The 19,105-nt window shown below is 39.6% G+C and overlaps 1 protein-coding gene across 3 annotated transcripts in view; it reads right to left on the reverse strand.

The window, feature by feature from the left end:
* Positions 1–19,105, reverse strand: part of smurf2 (SMAD specific E3 ubiquitin protein ligase 2) — a 210,842-nt gene that overhangs the window by 31,966 nt on the left and 159,771 nt on the right. For 2 of the 3 annotated variants that reach the window (XM_078225766.1, XM_078225767.1), the window contains 4 exons: positions 18,319–18,521; positions 9,064–9,148; positions 6,858–7,016; positions 3,923–3,967 (listed from right to left, as the gene is read on the reverse strand). In XM_078225766.1, coding sequence (XP_078081892.1) covers positions 3,923–3,967; positions 6,858–7,016; positions 9,064–9,148; positions 18,319–18,521 — 492 coding nt within the window. The remainder of the gene's footprint in view (positions 1–3,922; positions 3,968–6,857; positions 7,017–9,063; positions 9,149–18,318; positions 18,522–19,105) is intronic. The other variant, XM_078225768.1, reaches the window with a different exon arrangement.

Here is a 19,105-nt window from a genome sequence, read left to right on the forward strand (position 1 = left end):
AATTTGCTTTTAAACTAATAGCAAGTTGGACTTAATGTCACATTCTTATCACAAAGATAAAACTTTTGCTTGGTGGGTGATTTGTGTCCTACAGCAAACACATCCTCTACAGAACTAATGTTTTTAAGTACTAATTTAGACAGAATATTAAAATATGTGACCAATACCTTGTTGGCACCGAGAACTAGGACAATCAACAGGGCTTTGTTTATTGTTAGCTTCTGCTCATTTAGGGATGCAATCTGCATATTGATCCTTGTTTCATGGTTGACATCTGATTTTCTGCAAATATTGCAGGTTTGTTTGTCCTGTGCATAATCCAGCTCCTTCATCAGGACTTTGGACCTGCAGTACGGGTTGACGTTTCCATCACACAGGCTCTTTAACATCAGATGGCTCAAAGTGTCAAATGGAACGATACTTTCAGCGATCCATAATTTATTAATGAAATCCCTACAGTGCAGAAAGAGGCCATTCAGCTCATTAAGCCTGCATCAACAACAATCCCACTCTGGCCCTATCCCCGTAACCCCACATACATACCCTGCTAATCTCCCTGACACTGAGGGGCGATTTAGCACGGCCAATCCACCTAACCTGCACATTTTTGGACTATGGGTGGAAACGGAACACTCGGAGGAAACCTGCTTAGACATGGGGAGAACGTGAAAAGTCCACAGTCATCCAAGACTGGAATTGAACCTGGGTCCCTGGCATTGAGAGGCAGCAGTGTTAACCACTGTGTCACCCAAATTATTGCAGTTCGAAAGAGAAGCTGGACCAAATTCCAAGAATTATTAATACATTGATCCTTGAGCAAACATCAAAATGTAGGCCAATGGAAAACAGCAAGAGGTCGACCAAACTACACAGCACAAAAACAACAGGTGCAACAGAGGTGCGAATTGGAGGAAAAGGGGAGATGAAGGGAAAAAAGCAAATTACTGCGGATGCTGGAATCTGAAACCAAAAGAGAAAATGCTGAAAAATCTCAGCAGGTCTGGCAGCATCTGTAAGGAGAGAAAAGAGCTGACGTTTCGAGTCCAGACGACCCTTTGTCAAAGCAAAGGAGATGAAGGGAATTTGTTTTAAGCAGCAGATTAATTCATTGTCTGGATGGATAGCCAAGATGTTTCAATAAGGGGCAACTTTCAAAAAGGGGATTGGATAGGTACTTGAAAATTTAAAAATGTTGGGTTATGGGGAAAGAGCAGGGAACTGGATAGCTCTTTCAAAGAGACAACAGAGGTATGAGGAGTCAAATGGTTGCTGTAGTCCAGTTATAAAATTTTATGCTGCACAAAGAAGGGTATTATGTCACATCTCCCAGAATATATTATGTGGAAAAAGTTACAAAGTCCATCTACTTCAGGCAGTCAGTAGTGCAGTCTGTCTATGCGTGGGCTACTTGCAATCCAGGATTTCTTCACAAACCAAAATAAATCAGCAGTCTACCCACAACTGGAATAAAGCATCTTGTATGTATGAAGCTCAAAAATAAAGTTTATGCGTGGGAGAAATGAGTTTCAACAGCAGAATATTCTTTAAAGTTCCAAAGAATGATTGACATTCTTTTAGTCTTGGGTCTATTTCCTTAATTATATATTTTGTTACTTCTTTGCCTCAACATTTTCCCTTATCTGTCCTTTGGCCTGAAGGCAGAGACCCATCCTGAAGTTTAAACATGGATAACAGTAGCCCTTTGGCACACAACTCAGTTGCTGTCTTTAGGCAGCAGCATGACTAGTTTACAACAATAATTTAGCAATGACTTTTGTAGAAGGTAAAGGGAGGGCCACAATATTGAAGGAGAGAACTTGCTGTCCAATCCATCTATAGTATTGTCACGATTGGTATCATTTGAAAGGACTCAACAATGATGCACAAGATGCAGGGGTTTATATTTCTGAAGCTACCCCAAAAGATTACAATTCTTCACATTATTCAACATGCGCATCAAATTATAGCAGCATTGCAAATGAAGTACAAGATTCTTTATCAGAATTTAATGTTTTCATGTTGTCTTTTCTTGAAAATTTCATGTTAAAATATCAAGGAAAACCGTGTCTTCCTTCAACCCATCTACACCCAATACCTGCTTTTGACCTAATTTTATTTAGTACTTTGTGACCATCTCACTTCACAGTTCATCAGAAACACAAACATGGAGCTGCCTTCTGCAACAGTACTGCACAGAATAGATACACAATTTTAAAGAATGGTTTGATGCAAAGTACAAGATAAACAATATGACTTAGTTTATAGAAAATCAACCACCACTGAGGTTTGCACAGCAACTCATCCACCCATTGAGCTAGACAGTTATGTCAATATAATTCTTTCCCAAACCTCAGTATCCTGCCAAATACTCTTTACTTTTGGGTAATTTCATCTTCAGTTCAGAGATTGAAAGTTGCCACACATAAAACGTGTCATTAGCTATTTTTCTGATTTTTCAAAGAGTTAGCAACATATTTCTAACTTAGAGTGATAGAGGTTTACAGCATGGAAACAGGCCCTTCGGCCCAACTTGTCCATGCAGCCTTTTTTCAAAAAAAACCACTAAATTAGTCCCAATTGCCCATATCCTTCCATACCCATCTTACCCATGTAACTGTCTAAATGCTTTTTAAAAAGACAAAATTGTACCCCGCCTCTACTACTACCTCTGGCAGCTTGTTCCAGGCATTCACCACCTTCTTAAAGATTTCCCCCCTCTGGACCCTTTTGTATCTCTCCCCTCTCACCTTAAACCTATGCCCTCTAGTTTTAGACTCCCCTACCTTTGGGAAAAGATGTTGACTATCTAGCTGATCTATGCCCCTCTTATTTTATAGACCTCTATAAGATCACTTCTAAGCCTCCTACGGTCCAGGGAAAAATGTCCCAGTCTATCCAGCCTCTCCTTATAACTCAAACCATCAAGTCCCGGTAGCATCCTAGTAAATCTTTTCTGCATTCTTTCTAGTTTAATAATATCCTTTCTATAATAGGGTGAACAGAACTGTACACTGTATTCCAAGTGTGACTTCAACAAGACGTCCTAATGTTCTGACTAATGAAACCAAGCACGCCGAATGCTTTCTTCATCATTCTGTCCATCTATGACTCCACTTTTAAGAAGCTATGAACCTGTACCCCTAGATCTCTTTGTTCTATAACTCTCCCCAACGCCCTACCATTAACTGAGTAAGTCCTGCCCTGGTTTGATCTACCGAAATGCATCATCTCGCATTTATTTAAATTAAACTCTATCTGCCATTTATCAGCCCAATTGATCAAGATCTCATTGCAATCTTAGATAACCTTCTTCACTGTCCACTATGCCACCAATCTTGGTGTCATCTGCAAACTTACTAACCTAAATTCTCATCCAAACCATTAATATAAATGACAAACAACAGTGGACCCAGCACCGATCCCTGAGGCACACCGCTTGTCACAGGCCTCCAGTTTGAAAAACAACCCTCTACAACCACCCTCGGTCTTGTCATCAAGCCAATTTTGTATCTAATTGCTACCTCACCTTGGATCCCGTGAGATTTAACCTTATGCAGCAACCTACCATGCGATACCTTGTCCGTACAGAAGACTATCTCTCCACATTACTTCCTCATTTCCAAAACTAATCTTCAGGTTTCTAACTTATGTTCGATTCTCCGAATTCTCAAAATGCCATATTTTCCCTATAGTGTTTTCGCTGGGCTTGGGGTACACATTACAACTGACTCAAACAAAAGGGACGGACAAGGTTCCGAGCCCAGGGGTTTTCTCCTCGATGATCGGATATGCTGTTCAACCAACTTAACTTTCTCTGTTCCTTCTCTAGCCACCCACTTAATTCAAGTCAATTCTGATTGCCAAAGCGGCAATGGATAGAGTGAAGTTATTCATCTTTCAGGCAGTGCTCTCATTACTTCACCTGTTATGTTGGTAATGTAGATTCGGTCCTTGGTTCGAGTCCCTCCTGTAGCACAGTACCCATGATAAAGAAATTAAAACAAAAAAGGTACAGAAATTAATTATAAAAATAATCTAATCAGGATTTTTCAGTGAAAGTTCTTCAATTGTAACGTTTCATGCCAAACTTTGGGGTAAAGTCTACATTAAAAAAGCAACATCACTTAATGTCTACTAGGGACTATTATTTTATACAAGAGCAACTGAAATAAGAATACAAGAAATCAGAAAGGTGTAGGACATTTGGCCCTTCAAGTCAGCTCTGCCATTCATCAAGATCATGGCTGATCTTCTGCCTCAACTCCATTTTCCTGCACTACCCTTCTATATATGAGCAAATACTGGCAAGCAGGTTGAAAGTGCACTCATTCTGTCAGATTAAAGCAAAAATAATACCATACAGTCAGTTGTGGTGATTTTTTTTTAAGGGTTTAGGGCTTAGCTGGGCTGGTGTCACGCCTCAATCAATATAACAAATTACAAATTTATTAGTCCTCAGCCAGACATGATGAAAATAATTTCTACCATGAACAATAAACAGATATGCCCTCAGTAACAAGACAACTGCACCATATTTTTTAATGCATCACTAGTCTTGATACCAGATTTTTATTACATAGAAAGGAAATGCAAGGTCATTGGGGCCAAACAAGTCTTTCTAGGTGAACTCATTCATTTTCTCACCACACAATATTTCTTTCCTTGAACAATACAGCAAATAGCATTTACAGTGCTTCTAATGCAGTAAAACATCCCAAGGTGCTTAACACATTGAATTATCTCAAACCTATATCTACTCTTCACTTCAAAGCCCGTTCCTGACAATATTATTAGTTTATGTGTGGGAAACATTCTACTGCCTTCTTATTCTTAACTTCCTAATTTTCAAATCTGTGTCTTAGTAATTTTGAACCCATTACCACAATTTGTCAGAATCAATCCCCCAATTCTCTACAGCTTTAACTAGACACCTTGCAATCTATTCCTCTGAAAACAAACCCAATTTCTTTCACCATTTTTCATGACAAATTCTTGATACCTACAATCACCTCTGTTGCTTGCATTTGCACCCTCACAACAATAATATAATTCCTATAATTACATAGTTAGATTGGTACAGTTTTTTTCTCAGATGGGGGTTCCACCAATTTTTTGTACAACAGGAATATAATTTCTTTAGCTATCTCTATTACTCTGCTAATGCAATCCATTATCAATTGTCTTCTTTTGCAGCTAATCACCACAAAGACTTTTAGATTTTCCACTATAAATCCTGTATCTCTTTTCCGATTTATGTTGCTCCATGATTGCTCCACTTAACATATGCTTCTTTTTAGGTCCTTGTTCCCATGTTATTTTAAATTTATCCATATTGAATTGCAACTGCTTCACACAGAATCATAGAATTCTACAGTGCAGAAGGAGGCCATTCAGCCCATTGAGTCTGCACCAACTCTCTGACAGAGCATCTTGCCTAGGCCCTAACTCCGTAATCCCATGCATTTGCCCTGCTAATCCCCCTACACACACTGGGACACTCAGGGGCCTAACCTGCACATCTTTGAACTATGGGAGGAAACCCATGCAGACACGGGGAGAATGTATAAACTCCACACAGTCACCCAAGGCCAGAATTAAACCTAGGCCCTAGCGCTGTGAGGTAGCATTGCTAACCACTGTGCCACCCCTGACAAGGTATACAAACCCTTCTCAGATGGATGTTATACCTTTGCATTTACAGGACTACTATTTCCTCCCTTGATCCCAAAAAAATTTGAACACAGGTTTGGAAAATGATTAACAATCCGAGATGTCTGAAGCTGCTATGGTAGAATCTCTTAAACAAAACAAATCTTGTCTGGAAAGAATGCCCCCTTTATACAAATGTTTCAAAGCTTGTGGCCAGTATCTTGTCACAGTGCACTTGCATAGGATGTATAGAAACTAATGTAAAAGTGAAATCATTGGATGCACAAATTACTGGGTGCCTTAAGACAAATCTAATACTATAGTATCACCAAACCACAAGTCTAAATTGTTCCAACAAGTAAGCAATCTTTTTCATTATAACACAAGAAATCTTCTGCACCAGAGAAATATGGTCTTGAAGCAAATGGTCCTATTGATAGGATGCTTGTTAAGTGATTGTACTGCGTTTGACAGTACCATCCTTCTGTTTGGTGAATCTACCTGCAGACATTCTGGAAATTCATCTGTCTAGACAAATGTTTGTGTTCATTTGGTTTTAAACATTTGCCCGGTGCCAGATTCAAATCAACAGATGTCTTTCTAACTATTGGGAAGCTTTGTTTGGTACAAATTGCTCAGCTATTTTTCAGTCTCTAGGGCTTTGACACTGAAATGCTACTCTATTTGCTACTGGTTATTTCCATTAGATCATAGATGCTGTATAGGAGGAAACTGCTGCAGACACCTCAGGTACTTGTCACCAAAGAAAGTGTTAACTACATTCATTTGAACCATCAGATGGGATCATTATTAAACAAAGTGCTCTTTTTTTCTCAAAGCATGGCATTTCAAGTAAAGGGCAGGGCATAAGAGAAACCATTTTGTTACAAAACCAAAAGTCTGAAAAGTTTGACACAAGTCAGACTAGTTGGCAAATCTGTTTTTTTAAAGCTTGCTAATCGCCAAACTTCAAATGTTTTGATGAGACAGCTTAATAACTGTACAATCAAATGATTCCAGATTGATGTTAATATCTGTTTTCAAGTGCTGTTTAAACAGCTGCACTGGAATGAACCCACAATACCAAATTCAGTAACGGAACATCCAAAAACTACGTTCGAAATTCACTCACCAAAATAGTTTGAAATGTTAAAAAGGTGGGTGGGGATGGGGAGAAATCAGTGACAAAAATGTGTTTCATTACTTACTTTAAAATAAAATGCAAGTTAGCGGACAACCGTGGATCTGTAAACTGCGTTGTCCTGTTGTTGTGGTCAACAAAGTAGACCCTTCCTGTAGCTGTATTGCGGATTTCCCAACCCGGAGGCAATGGCCCTAGTTCCTCACAATTTACGTTGCTAAGATCCCTGCAAAACAAAACACAGACGGCTACCTCAGCTTACTTCATGCCAAACCAATTAAAATTGTAAAGAATACAATTCCATAGTGTCAGAAAAACCAGAGCATTCCAAAAACTTGATATGTTCTGTTATAATCCTTTACTATCCCAAGATACAAGCTCACAAAACTTGCATAGGCCTCAAAACTAGATTGTCATGTCATTAATCTACATTTTAGCTGCAGGTCTTGGCCAAGTGGCTTTAACCCAAGGAATAAATCCATTAACAGCAAATGTTCTGATACCTTTCATATTCATTATATTCGTAGATCTTCGTGAAGAATATAACAATACAAAAACTAATTTTATCAAACATTTTACCACAAAACATAACATATCTATGCTATGCTACACTGACAGCACAATGGTACTTAAAACCTGATCACCACATTTACTGAAAAGCTTTATAAAATCCCCAAAGCTTAGTTTTTCGCTCTTTCAATTTTCTCTCTCCACAACCATGCCATTTCCTAGCCGAGACAGAAGGCAGCTGACCAATGAGACCTCTGTCCAAAATTTTATTTAACAGGACATCAATTGGTTTGCAACAGCAATCTGCGTAGATTCACTTTCCACCCTTGTGCAGAATTGCTTCGCCCTTGCTTAGCAACTTATTAGTTGCAAGATTTTCTGAAAGGAAGAATTGCCAATTTTAACAGAGGTACAGATTTATTAGAGTGGTTTCAGGGGTGAGGGACTTCAGTCACATGGATATATTGGAGAAGCTGGGCTGTAATTGGGGAAAGAGTGGTTCAGAGGAAATTTGATGGAGGTGGTCAAAATCATGATTGGACTGGACAGAACAGGAGAAAGTAAGGATTCAGAACCAGGGGACAGTGGTTTAAGGTGAAAGACAAAAGAACCAAAAGTGACATGAAAAATAGTTTTTTTTTAAAAAATGAGTATGGCTTTTAAAAGGGTTTGAATAATTATCCTCGGAGAAGAAATCTCTAGGGCTACAGGGAAAGGTTGGCCACATAGGACTTGCCCTTGCAGAGCGCAAGCACAGATAAAATGGGCTGAATACACTTGTTCTATGCTGTACCATTCAATGATTCCACTCTACATTTTTATGAACTGTGCCCATGAAACATTGGACTCTGCTACTGTTAGGGCATTCCCAAGAAAAGTCCTGAGGTCAAGGTAGCTGTCTATCCTCTGTATAGGAAAATAGTGAGGTGCACAATGCAACAGATGAATCTAAAAGGGGAAATAAAATTGAAATACAAATAAATTGGCTTTTTTTCATTCACGAAAAATAGGTCTCCCTGGCAAGGCAAGCATTTATTGCCCATCCCTAATTGAGAAGGGGGTCTTGAGCTGCCTTCTTGAAATGTTGCAGAATATAATGCTCTGAGGAAGGGAGTTATATGATTTGATCCAGTAACAGTGATTCATTTTCAAGACAGGATGGTGTACAAGTTGGAGGAGAATTAGTGGGAAGAATTTCATCACATTCTTGAATTGTGCCTTTTAGATGGTGAAAAGGCTTTGGGGGGGTCAGGTGAAGAATTAATCACTATTATAGCTGCAGTATTTATATGGCTGGTTCCATTAATTTTCTGGTCAATGGTATCTCCCAGGATACTAATGCTGGCAATGATGTTGGTTGTAGATTCTCTCTTGGTCATTGCCTGGCAATTGTGTGGTACAAGTGATACTTGTTACTTATCTGCCTGAATGTCATCTAGTCCCTGCTGCATATGGGCAGAGACTACTTTGGTATCTAAGGAGTTGCAAATGAAAAAGAAAACCACATAATCATCAGCGAACATCCCTACCTTGGACTAAAATTAAAATCTTTAAAATGTAAACTTAACATTTTTTGCACATCAAACCAATTTGCAAACCAAACAGAAAAAGTATCATATATCATATATCAAATTTAACAGAATCTGAAGAGATGTTCCCAGGTGTTCACAAACAACTTATGCTTTCTAGGATATAAACTGAAATAATTTTGGCTTTGCCGAGTCTGTCAATAAAGTTGACCCATTAGGCCAGGTTTCCTTTACCTGGGTACTCGAGGATCGTGCCATGTGCTCACCCCGGTCTGTGTGTGCAGAAAGTACACCTGACCTTGTTGCGTCGTTCTTTGTTCTATGCAAAATAAAAGAATAATAATGACGGTAGCAATAAAGAGGAAGCTGTTTTCAGCCACTGAGATCTGCATCCATGTGAATTTCTATAGTTTCCATATGGAACATAGCACAGACTGTTACAGAAAAGCCACAAAACAACTGTACAGGAGCAATTGGTGAATTTTGCAAGCTTTTGCAATTTTATATGGAAATTGAAGCATTTTCCCTTCCCTCTCTTCTCTCCAGGTCATCACCAAACAAGAGAACTGACAAATGAACCTGATTCTAGGTCTCTGCCTAGTTCACTACGACTAACACCAGGAGGTGCAAATGAGTAGCCCATGATGGCTCAGATTTTTCTATTCAATGTGTACTGAAGCATATGGCTCCTTCGCTCAAAACTTACAATCAACGCAAGACAATGAGACAATGCACTGTATAAGAGATTTGTAATTCAGAAAGGCCCCTTGAGAGATCTAGTCAATGTTAGCAAAGTAATGAGTGTCTTGAATCACTTAGGAGATTGAAATTTATGTATTCATTCACTATGTCACCACAACACAAGGATGGAAGATTTCATTACATATGGCATTATTACTACTAAGAAAAATGCTTGCCTATTTCTTTCTTTCAGCAAGAAGACATAAGAAACATGAAGGGAGGGATAAAGAGAATGTGTAACTGACAGCTTGAGAAAGCCATTAGTCTATGGTTGTTGTCACACAGTCTCTTCGCAGTCACCTGAAACTGCAAAAGCGCAGGCTTGGGGTTTAAGCCATGCAACCAGACTTTTGATTCATGATGAGTGGTCTGACATGATCGGCATGTGGCAAAAAGAGAAAACAAATATAACTACAGTGACAGCTGAAAAAGTGATTTTATAACAAAACAGGGCAAGAAAGTTTAACAATATAATCTTCAAGTTTGGCAATGATTTCGGCATTAAAATGATGCTAAATACATGTTGCAATTCATCAATTTAAATATGCTGTCAATATTCTACTCAAAACACAGATTAGGAAGGTGCTAGGGTTCTATTCTGTGTTGAGTTAGTTGATTTAGCAGCTGGGAAGCAGGGTTGGGGGGAAACACGACAGCTAAAAATTGGCCACATTCACTACAGCTGGAAAGTATGTACACTGATGTCAGGTATGGGCAGGATTGGGCTTGGCTGTGATGCCTCCTTCTTTTGAAAAAATGTTCATCATATTCATTGCCTGGGCAGGATACCTGAGGACAGCTGATACCTGTGAAACTGTCCCATAGCAAAAACCAACACCTCATTGACAGGAGGGGAAAAATTGCACACTTTGAATTTAAAAATAGATCACAATTTGCAGAAAAATTATGGCAGTCATAAAATCATTTTTAGAAATATGAATCATTTTATTTGTGCTGGAAAGGCCCAATAGAAAGAGAGCAGTACTCGTTCAGAACATTCTCTGCCCCATATCCTCTATACTCTCTTTGGCTGTCAAAGAACACTGACCAAAATTCTTGGAACAATGACTAATTGACTCAAACCGGGCAAACGACAAAGCTTAACTATGAATTTTTGGAGTCACTGAAAACTAAGCAGTTATCAAACAATAAATCTCTGAACTGCATATAACCCTCCCAAATGAGTTATTTTCACCATCCCCGCCTCAAACAATGAAAGCACAGTAAGAGATTGTCTGAAATTACTTCCAACATATCTATTGCAATTAGTTAGATGCCATGCATACTTCACATACCTACCTTAACACCCATGCGCTGCTGAATAAACACATTGCCCATTTCCACAGCAACCATTACCATACAGACATAATAATCTGCAACAGCACTGATGCAATATTGAACCCAAAGGACAGATTAATATACAGATTCTTGAGCCAGATATATGGCCTCTTCAGTAAAACACACCATTATGGCACCTTCCCATTCAAGCGCAGAGGATGCAAAATCTGCCCTTTCACCTACTTTCTTTCCACAAGGCTGGCAGGTTGGTTCACTACCCGACTCTCTTCTGCCACATTTGTGGGCCATGAGAACCTGACTTGCCGAATTTCCCACATTGTTGTTCTCTGCTATTTTGCTATAAACATTTATGCTTCCTCTGGACCATCCGCTTGTTTTTACACTATATTTTTCACCTTGCACAATTACTTTTGTCATTTATCCCCCTTCCCCTTTTGTTCTTTTCCCTAACATTTGCTTAGAAGTTGTTCCTCTAACATCTCCCAGTTTGATGATGGCCTAACATTATGGTGCCTGACATGCTCAATTTTTTCAGGATTTTCTATTTTTATATCATCGAGATTAGAAACAGAAACTAGGAGACGGCCATTCGGCCCTTCGAGCCTTCGCCGCCGCCATTCATTTTGATCATGGCTGATCATCAAGTTCAATATCCTGATTCCCCCCTTCCCCCATATCCCTTGATCCCTTTAGCCTTTAGAGCTGTATTTAATTTCTTCTTGAAATCAGATGTTTTGGCCTCAGCTACATTCTGTGTGGTGAATTCCACACATTCACCGCCCTCTGGGTGACAAAATTTCTCCTCACCTCAGTTCTAAAAGGATTATCTCTTATCCTCAAATTATGACCCCTAGACTGGACTCCCGCACCATTGGGAATATTCTTTCTGAATCTACCCTGTCTAACCCTGATAGAATTTTCATAGAAATCATAGAAACCCTACAGTGCAGAAAGAGGCCATTTGGCCCATCAAGACTGCACCAACCACAATCCCACCCAGGCCCTACCCCCATATCCCTACATATTTATTCCCTAATCCCTCTAACCTACGCATCTCAGGACACTAAGGGGCAATTTTAGCATGGCCAATCAACCTAACCCGCACATCTTTGGACTATGGGAGGAAACCGGAGCACCCGGAGGAAACTCATGCAGACACCAGGAGAATGTGCAAACTCCACACAGACAGTGACCCAAGCCGGGAATCGAACCTGGGTCCCTGGAGCTGTGAAGCAGCAGTGCTAACCACTGTGCTACCGTGCCGCCAGAGCTGTATTTAATTTTATAAGTTTCTATGAGATCCCCTCTCACTCTTCTAAACTCAAATGATTATAATCCTCATATGACAGACCTGCCATCCCAGGAATCAGCCTGGTAAACCTTCGCTGTACTCCCTCTATAGCAAGGACATCCTTCTCAGATAAAGACACCAAAATTGTACACAATACTCCAGGCATGGCCTCACCTATACGATTGCAGCAAAGCATCCTTATCCCTATACTCAAATCCTCTAACTATGAAGGCCAACCTACCATTTGCCTTCTTTACTGCCTGCAGTACCTGGGCAGCGACTGATGCACAAGGACACCAAGGTCTCGCTGAGTATCCATCTCTCTCAATTTACATCCATTCAAGTAACAATCTGTCTTCCTATAATTGCTACCAAAATGCATAACCTCACATTTATCCACATTATACTACATCTGCCATGCAGATGCCCCCACACACAGCCTGTCCAAATCACGCTGACACATCTCTGCATCCTCCTCACAGCTCACCCTCCCACCCAACTTTGTATCACCTACAAATTTGGAGAGAACTCCTTTAGTTCCCTCTTCCAAATTATTAAATATACAATGTGAATAGTTGGGGTCCTACCACAGATCCCTGCGGAACCTCACTAGTCGCTGACTGTCAATCAGAAAAAGACCCATTAATGCCAACTCTTTGCTTCCAATCTGCTAACCAGTTTTCTATCCATCTCAAGACATTACCTGCAATCCCATGTGCTTTAACTTTACATTGTAGTCCGTTATGTGAGATTGTCGAAAGCCTTCTGAAAGCCTAAATAAACCACACCCATTGGTTCTCCTCAGTCAACTCTACTTGTTAAATCCTCAAAAAATTCCAATAGACTCGTCAAGCATGATTTTCCTTTTGTAAATCCATGCTGACTTTGTCGGAACATACCACAGCCATCCAAATGCTGAGTTATGAAATCACTGATAACAGACTCTAGCAACTTTCCCAGCATTGACATTAGGCTCACTGGCCAATAGTTCCCTGTTTTGTCTCTACCTCCCTTTTTGAATAACGGTCCTACATTAGCTACCTTCCAATCTGTGGAACCAGTCCAGAGTCCAAAGAATTTTGGAAAATTACCCTGCAGCCCATGTGAATTTATCTTTTTTTAAAAATAAGTCTCCCACGTGGGACCTTGCCAAAGGCTTTGCTGAAATCCATATAAACAACATCGACTGCACTACTCTCGTCTACACACCTGGTCACCTCCTCAAAAATTTCAATCAAATATTTTATGCTTGACCTCCCTCTGACGAAGCCATGTTGACTATCCCTGATGAAGCTTTGCCTCTCCAAGTGGGGATAGATGCTCAGCTTCAGAAGTTTCTCCAATAGTTTCCCTACTACACCTATGTGAGACATACTGATCTGTAGTTCACTGGTTTATCTCTATAACCCTTCTTAAATAGCGGAACTGCATTAGCTATTCTCCAGTCTTCTGACACCTCCCCCATGGCCGGAAAGAAATTGAAAATTTGGTCAGAGTCCCTGCAATCTCCTCCCTTGCCTCCCACAGCAGCATCGGGCACAATTCATCTGGACCTGGAGATTTATCCACTTAAGGCTGCCAACACCTCCAATACCTTGTCCTTCCCTATGTCAATGCTCAAGAATTTTACAGTCTTGCTCCCTGAATTCGATACCATCATCCTCATTCTCCTGGGTGAAGATGGATGTGAAGTATTTATTCAACACTCTACCAATGTCCTCTAGCTCCACCCACAGATTGCTCCTTTGGTCCCGAATGAGCCCTACTCTTTCCCTGGTTATCCTCTTCCCATTAATATGCTTATAGAATATCTTGGGATTTTCCCTACTTTTACCAGCCAGAGCTTGCTCATATCCCCTCTTTGCATGCCTAATTGTTTTCTTAAGCTCCACCCTGCACTTTCTATATCTCAATAATGCCTCCACTGATTTGCTCTCCTTGCACTATTTAAAAGCCTTTCTTTTCCTGATCATTGTATCCTGAATATCTCTGGTTATCCATGGTTCTCTGGGCTTGTTATTCCTACCTATCATCCTAGAGGGAACGTACTCGTAGTAAATACAAGATTTTCATCTCCTGATGGGAACCCAGTCTAAAGTTGAATAGGCATTGAACAAGATTGTTTCTTGCCATTCCTTCTTCTAGAAAAATAACTTAGATTAAAGCAAAGTATTTCTTGGATTGTTCTCAATGAGAAACAATGCAATTGACTAGTTTGGTTTTTATATACTGTGAATTATTAGATACTGACAGTAGATATTTGTTGCAATAGAGATTAGACTTACAGTATTTACAGTAAACTGAGAATGAGACAATTAAGGAGTTTCATGAATGGCATGTCAGAGGACTATAATGGAGTTTGTAACCTTCCCCCAGGACTATTTCTTGATACATTTTACAACATGTTTGCGGTTTAATGTATTGGGGGTGAAAGCAGTGCAAAATGTCCAGAGTCTGAAGGCACAGAACTCAAAGAATTATTTTCAGCTCTGTTGCCATGAACAAAATCAGCCATTCAAAACAAGAGATCCCAAGTTCAAAGCCTAATAAGAGACAAGTTAGCCAATTTCAGCTCCAGTGTGTCAGTGGGGAACCTACAATTGGTCTTTGTAATCCTGATTAACAAGTCTGTCAAAGGTATTTGACAGGACATCTTAGCAACAGAATTTTCAAACAAGCACCAAGAAGTAGTTTGCCTGGTAGTGAGGAAAACCCGTCCCTATCGGGTCCTTCATGCACACCCAAAGTCACTGTTTCAGGCAGCAGGGAAGAGAGGGTAACTAGTTTTTTCCTGAAACACGCCTTCGCAGAGCGTCTGGAAAGAGATGCAGGACGAGGTTCATTCTGAGCAGTTCTGTAACACAGGCCTCTCTGCTCTACGGGCTGTTCCCAGCCTACATGTAACTCCAGAGCCACAGCAACGTGGTTGACTCTCAACTGCCCTCCAAGGACAACAAGGGATGTGCAATAAATGCCAGCCAGCGACGCCCACATCCCACGAATGAATAAAAAAAGTGACATGTATTGCATCAAACCAAATAGATTTAAAATGCACTTTATCACTTTACGTACTGCCACAATTGAACTGCATTGTGATGTACCTTAAAGTAGATCTTTGGTTAAAAAAACATTTGCAAGCAAGAATCGCCTACCGCTCCCGATTGCTACTCAGGGAAAAAATATGTAGAGCACAGGCAAAAGCAAAACAGGCTTGGCTGTGCTGTCTGTCATTGGTCAGTCTGTTCGTATTCCACATCTAGGCTCACATGAAGAATGGCTTGGTTGCACCCGATTACCTGCCAGCACCTGTACTTATGGAACCATAGACCAGGAGGAGTAAATCTCTTCAAAAGATAAAAGTTGTGCAGGTGCAGCGAGGTGGAGGAAGAAAGCAAAAAAAAAACACTCTCCTCACTGCCAAGAAGAACAACAGATAAGATTTGCCCAGACTTTTTGAGCATAAATATGCAAGATACCATGTTCCCCAAGTCGGCCATTGTCCCTAATCTTCAAATAAACAGTGTGGTCTAGATGGCAGACTTGAGGAGAGCGTAATTCATGCCTGGGGCAAATGCTACATCTGGTTTGCTTGTGTTCATCCTGCTGTCTCATTTTCTTCCCCTTTTTCATAAAAACCTCATCTTTACTGGCAACATTTGAATAATGAGTTTCACCCCTGTGTAAACCCTTTCTACAACAAACCAGGTAAGGGGCAGTTTTAGTTAAGTACCAGTATTCTGCCCACAATCTAAGATTTTAATATCCAACATTATTGCAAATTAACCACCTTGCTTCTGGATTTATTTCAGTTTCTGCTCTACCTTCTTCAATTTGATGGTTTCTTGCACTTTGTGCCCTGGCTCTTATTCTAAACCTTCCATTAAAAATATGTATATTTTTACATTGTTACATTTGACTCAGATGCCTCTTCCTCTGCCATTAGTAATTACATCTTATATATGGTGCACTTAAGCCCCAAAACGTTTTGCAATAAAGCAAGTTATACCTATCACAATCAGGAAAAAATTCTTTTCTCAGAGAATGATTAGCATGTGAAACTCGTCACCACAGAGAGTTAAGCTAATTCAAGCGGAAGAAAGATAAAAACAAGGGAGAAAAGAATAGGATATGTTGATAAGGTTAGACAAACAGGTATAGAGCTTGAACAATGGCACAAACTTCTTGGGCTAAATGGACTGTTTCTGTGCTATAAATATAAAAACTTTCTGATGAACTATATACCAGCAAGACAATATCTTAGCAGATTTCAAGAAACCTACACTTACCCACATTTCACCTAATAAAACATCTGCATGAAAGACAGTCAAGATCTTTACATACAACAAAGAACAATATATCATATCCACAGCTCCATCTCCAGACGATCCTCACAGAGCGATAATATTTAAAAAGACCTGAACTTCCAGTTAGTAGCTGCAAAGATGCCATGACAAGAATTTACATTTCAAGACTTTTACTGTAACAATCTGCTATAACTTGAGGAATAGTGATGTTTTATCCCCACCACATTGTCACCCCGAATTTCAAACAATTTTGGCTATGCAGCCTATCACAGCAAACAATCAAGAGTTTACTATTCTACCCTGAAAACCAATCCATTTAAAACAGTTAGGATACAGGCAGTGCTGCCTAGACTGCATTCCTAGCCGCTTGGAGATGGTAGTGGACTTTTTCGTTCAATTCTTGCAGCAATGGTGCTGAGCAAGAATATTCGATAAGAGACCAAAGGCTGGGGAATCCAGGTAACAGTGCATAAATAGGTGGCGTAAAGCCTGTGAAGCTTGTTTGAATTAAAAAGCAAAATATTAGGGAAGCGGAAAAGTTTGAAGAAAAACAGAAAATGTTGGAAATACTCAGCAGGTCTGAAAGCACCTGACAAACAAAGCGCCGATACATTTCATCTGAGCATTTTCCCTTTTATTTCTTCCTTTGCACTTCACTGATCAGAAGTTTCAGGAAGATCTGTTCTCAGTGTATCTTCCGCAATGGCAGAGAAATCAAATCCCTTAACCAAGATATTTCCGAATCGGTGGTCCTGGAGTGTATAATAGTTAATGCAAGCGTCGATTTAACATTATGCAAAAGGATTCCACAGCATGAACCTAATTGGCCCTCACAGACAAAATATAATTTAGACACTTCAAATAACGTTTATTTTGGTAAACTATTTTAATGACATTATGATCTACTGGCTTCAAAGCAAATTTGCCGCCTTACAAAACTTAGCCTCAACTACCCTTGCAGTTCCTCAAAGTGCTAGCATCATGAACTTCCTTTTTTGATGCCCTTCTTGCTTCAACAGGAGCAACTCTGCAGCTTTCAACAAACATAAAATATGTTCAACTCAGCTTCTTAAGGGCTTGATCCTGTAGACAAGTTTCCCTCCCAATACTTCTTACCATGGAAATCCCCAACTGCGTAAACTGCCTCATCTATTTCTTACTTCCATGAAGCCCCAAACATTCCTACAGCATCTCCCATAGAGTATGAATGGAGAGCAAACAGCAAAGAAAAAGAATGGAAGAGAAAAAGGTTGAAAAAAAATGGAAAAAAAGTAAAAAATTAAACAAATGGAGCATCAAAAAAGTAAATCTTAGAATGAGAGAGTGGAAGAAGAAACAGATATGTTAAATTACACTTTTGCCAAACATGATTTGAACATGCAATGAATGCTTCACCAGATGACTACTTCAGATTTTATAAAGATTGGATAAGTATTTGAAAAGGAAGGACATAAAAAAAATCCAGGAAATATTAAATAGTGAAGATCTAATATCACTCCATGTACAATACAAGAACAGCGTAAATGTATAAGTTATAGTGGGTGTGATTGGGAGTTGGGGATTAATGTAAATTTGTGTTTTAAACCCTTAACCTCTGAGCCCTTTCCACACTGACCTCAACCCCAATCTCAATCAACAAAAAAAAAATTAAAGCACCCTGCTACCAACTATTACAATTTTAGTTTTTAAGAGATATAGCAGAAAACTTGTTTTTGTACAATTTGCCAATATTGCTAATACAGCAAATCTCTATCTGCTTATATTCAAATAGCCAAATCACTTATGATGCAAAAGAGCTTAAAACAATTTAAGATTAGACAGCTTCTCTTAATAAAGGGAAATTAAGTGACTTACCATAACCTTCTGGGAGATCAGGTGGGAGGTGCAAATGTGTCCGACTCATGTAGTTTCTGTGTCTTTGTGATCTCACTCTCCTTTCTGCCATTCTTGGGTCAGGGGTCTGTCCACATGAGGCACCATTAGCTGGTGTAATTGGTGTATTCTCATCCACTATGCAACTCAGTGGCCTGCCAGGACTGGCATATTCAGATGCCGGCCTATGACCAGGTGGAGAAGGAAAAATAAGTCACATTACCATTTATGTAGATATACATGAGCACAATGTCGTTCTAAAGTCAAAACTAAGGTAACATAGAATGGTTACAGCTCAGAAAACCATTAAGTCCATGATATCCCTGCCAGCCAGTCTGCAAAAGTAACTCACCTACTCAACTCCTCCACAAAATGTACAATAAAACCAAACCTACATCTAGCAAATGTAATTACACAATTTTCATGAAAACATGGATAGCAATGAGAGAGGCAACGCAGTTCCTGCAGAGGGCACTTCAGATATCAACCATATCGTGCTATAAAAATGGCAAGTGAAGAACAAGTCTTTGCTTAAAGGGAGAAAGAGAAGATCTGGGAAATTTAGGTCAGCCTCTGAGTTGAGGATAGGATTCAGTGTTTGAGGATACCGACAGGGAAAAGAGAAAAAAAAAATGAACAAAGGCAACTGTTCAAATAATAGTACTTTAATAGATAGTGTACTATGGAATGATAAGACACTGGTGTATCTCGATACTATTTAACATAAAGAACCTACCTGGCTGAATCATGGAAGTTCTTTCATGCAGGG

This window comes from Mustelus asterias, chromosome 12 (genome assembly GCF_964213995.1).
Source record: "Mustelus asterias chromosome 12, sMusAst1.hap1.1, whole genome shotgun sequence".
NCBI classification, from domain to species: domain Eukaryota; kingdom Metazoa; phylum Chordata; class Chondrichthyes; order Carcharhiniformes; family Triakidae; genus Mustelus; species Mustelus asterias.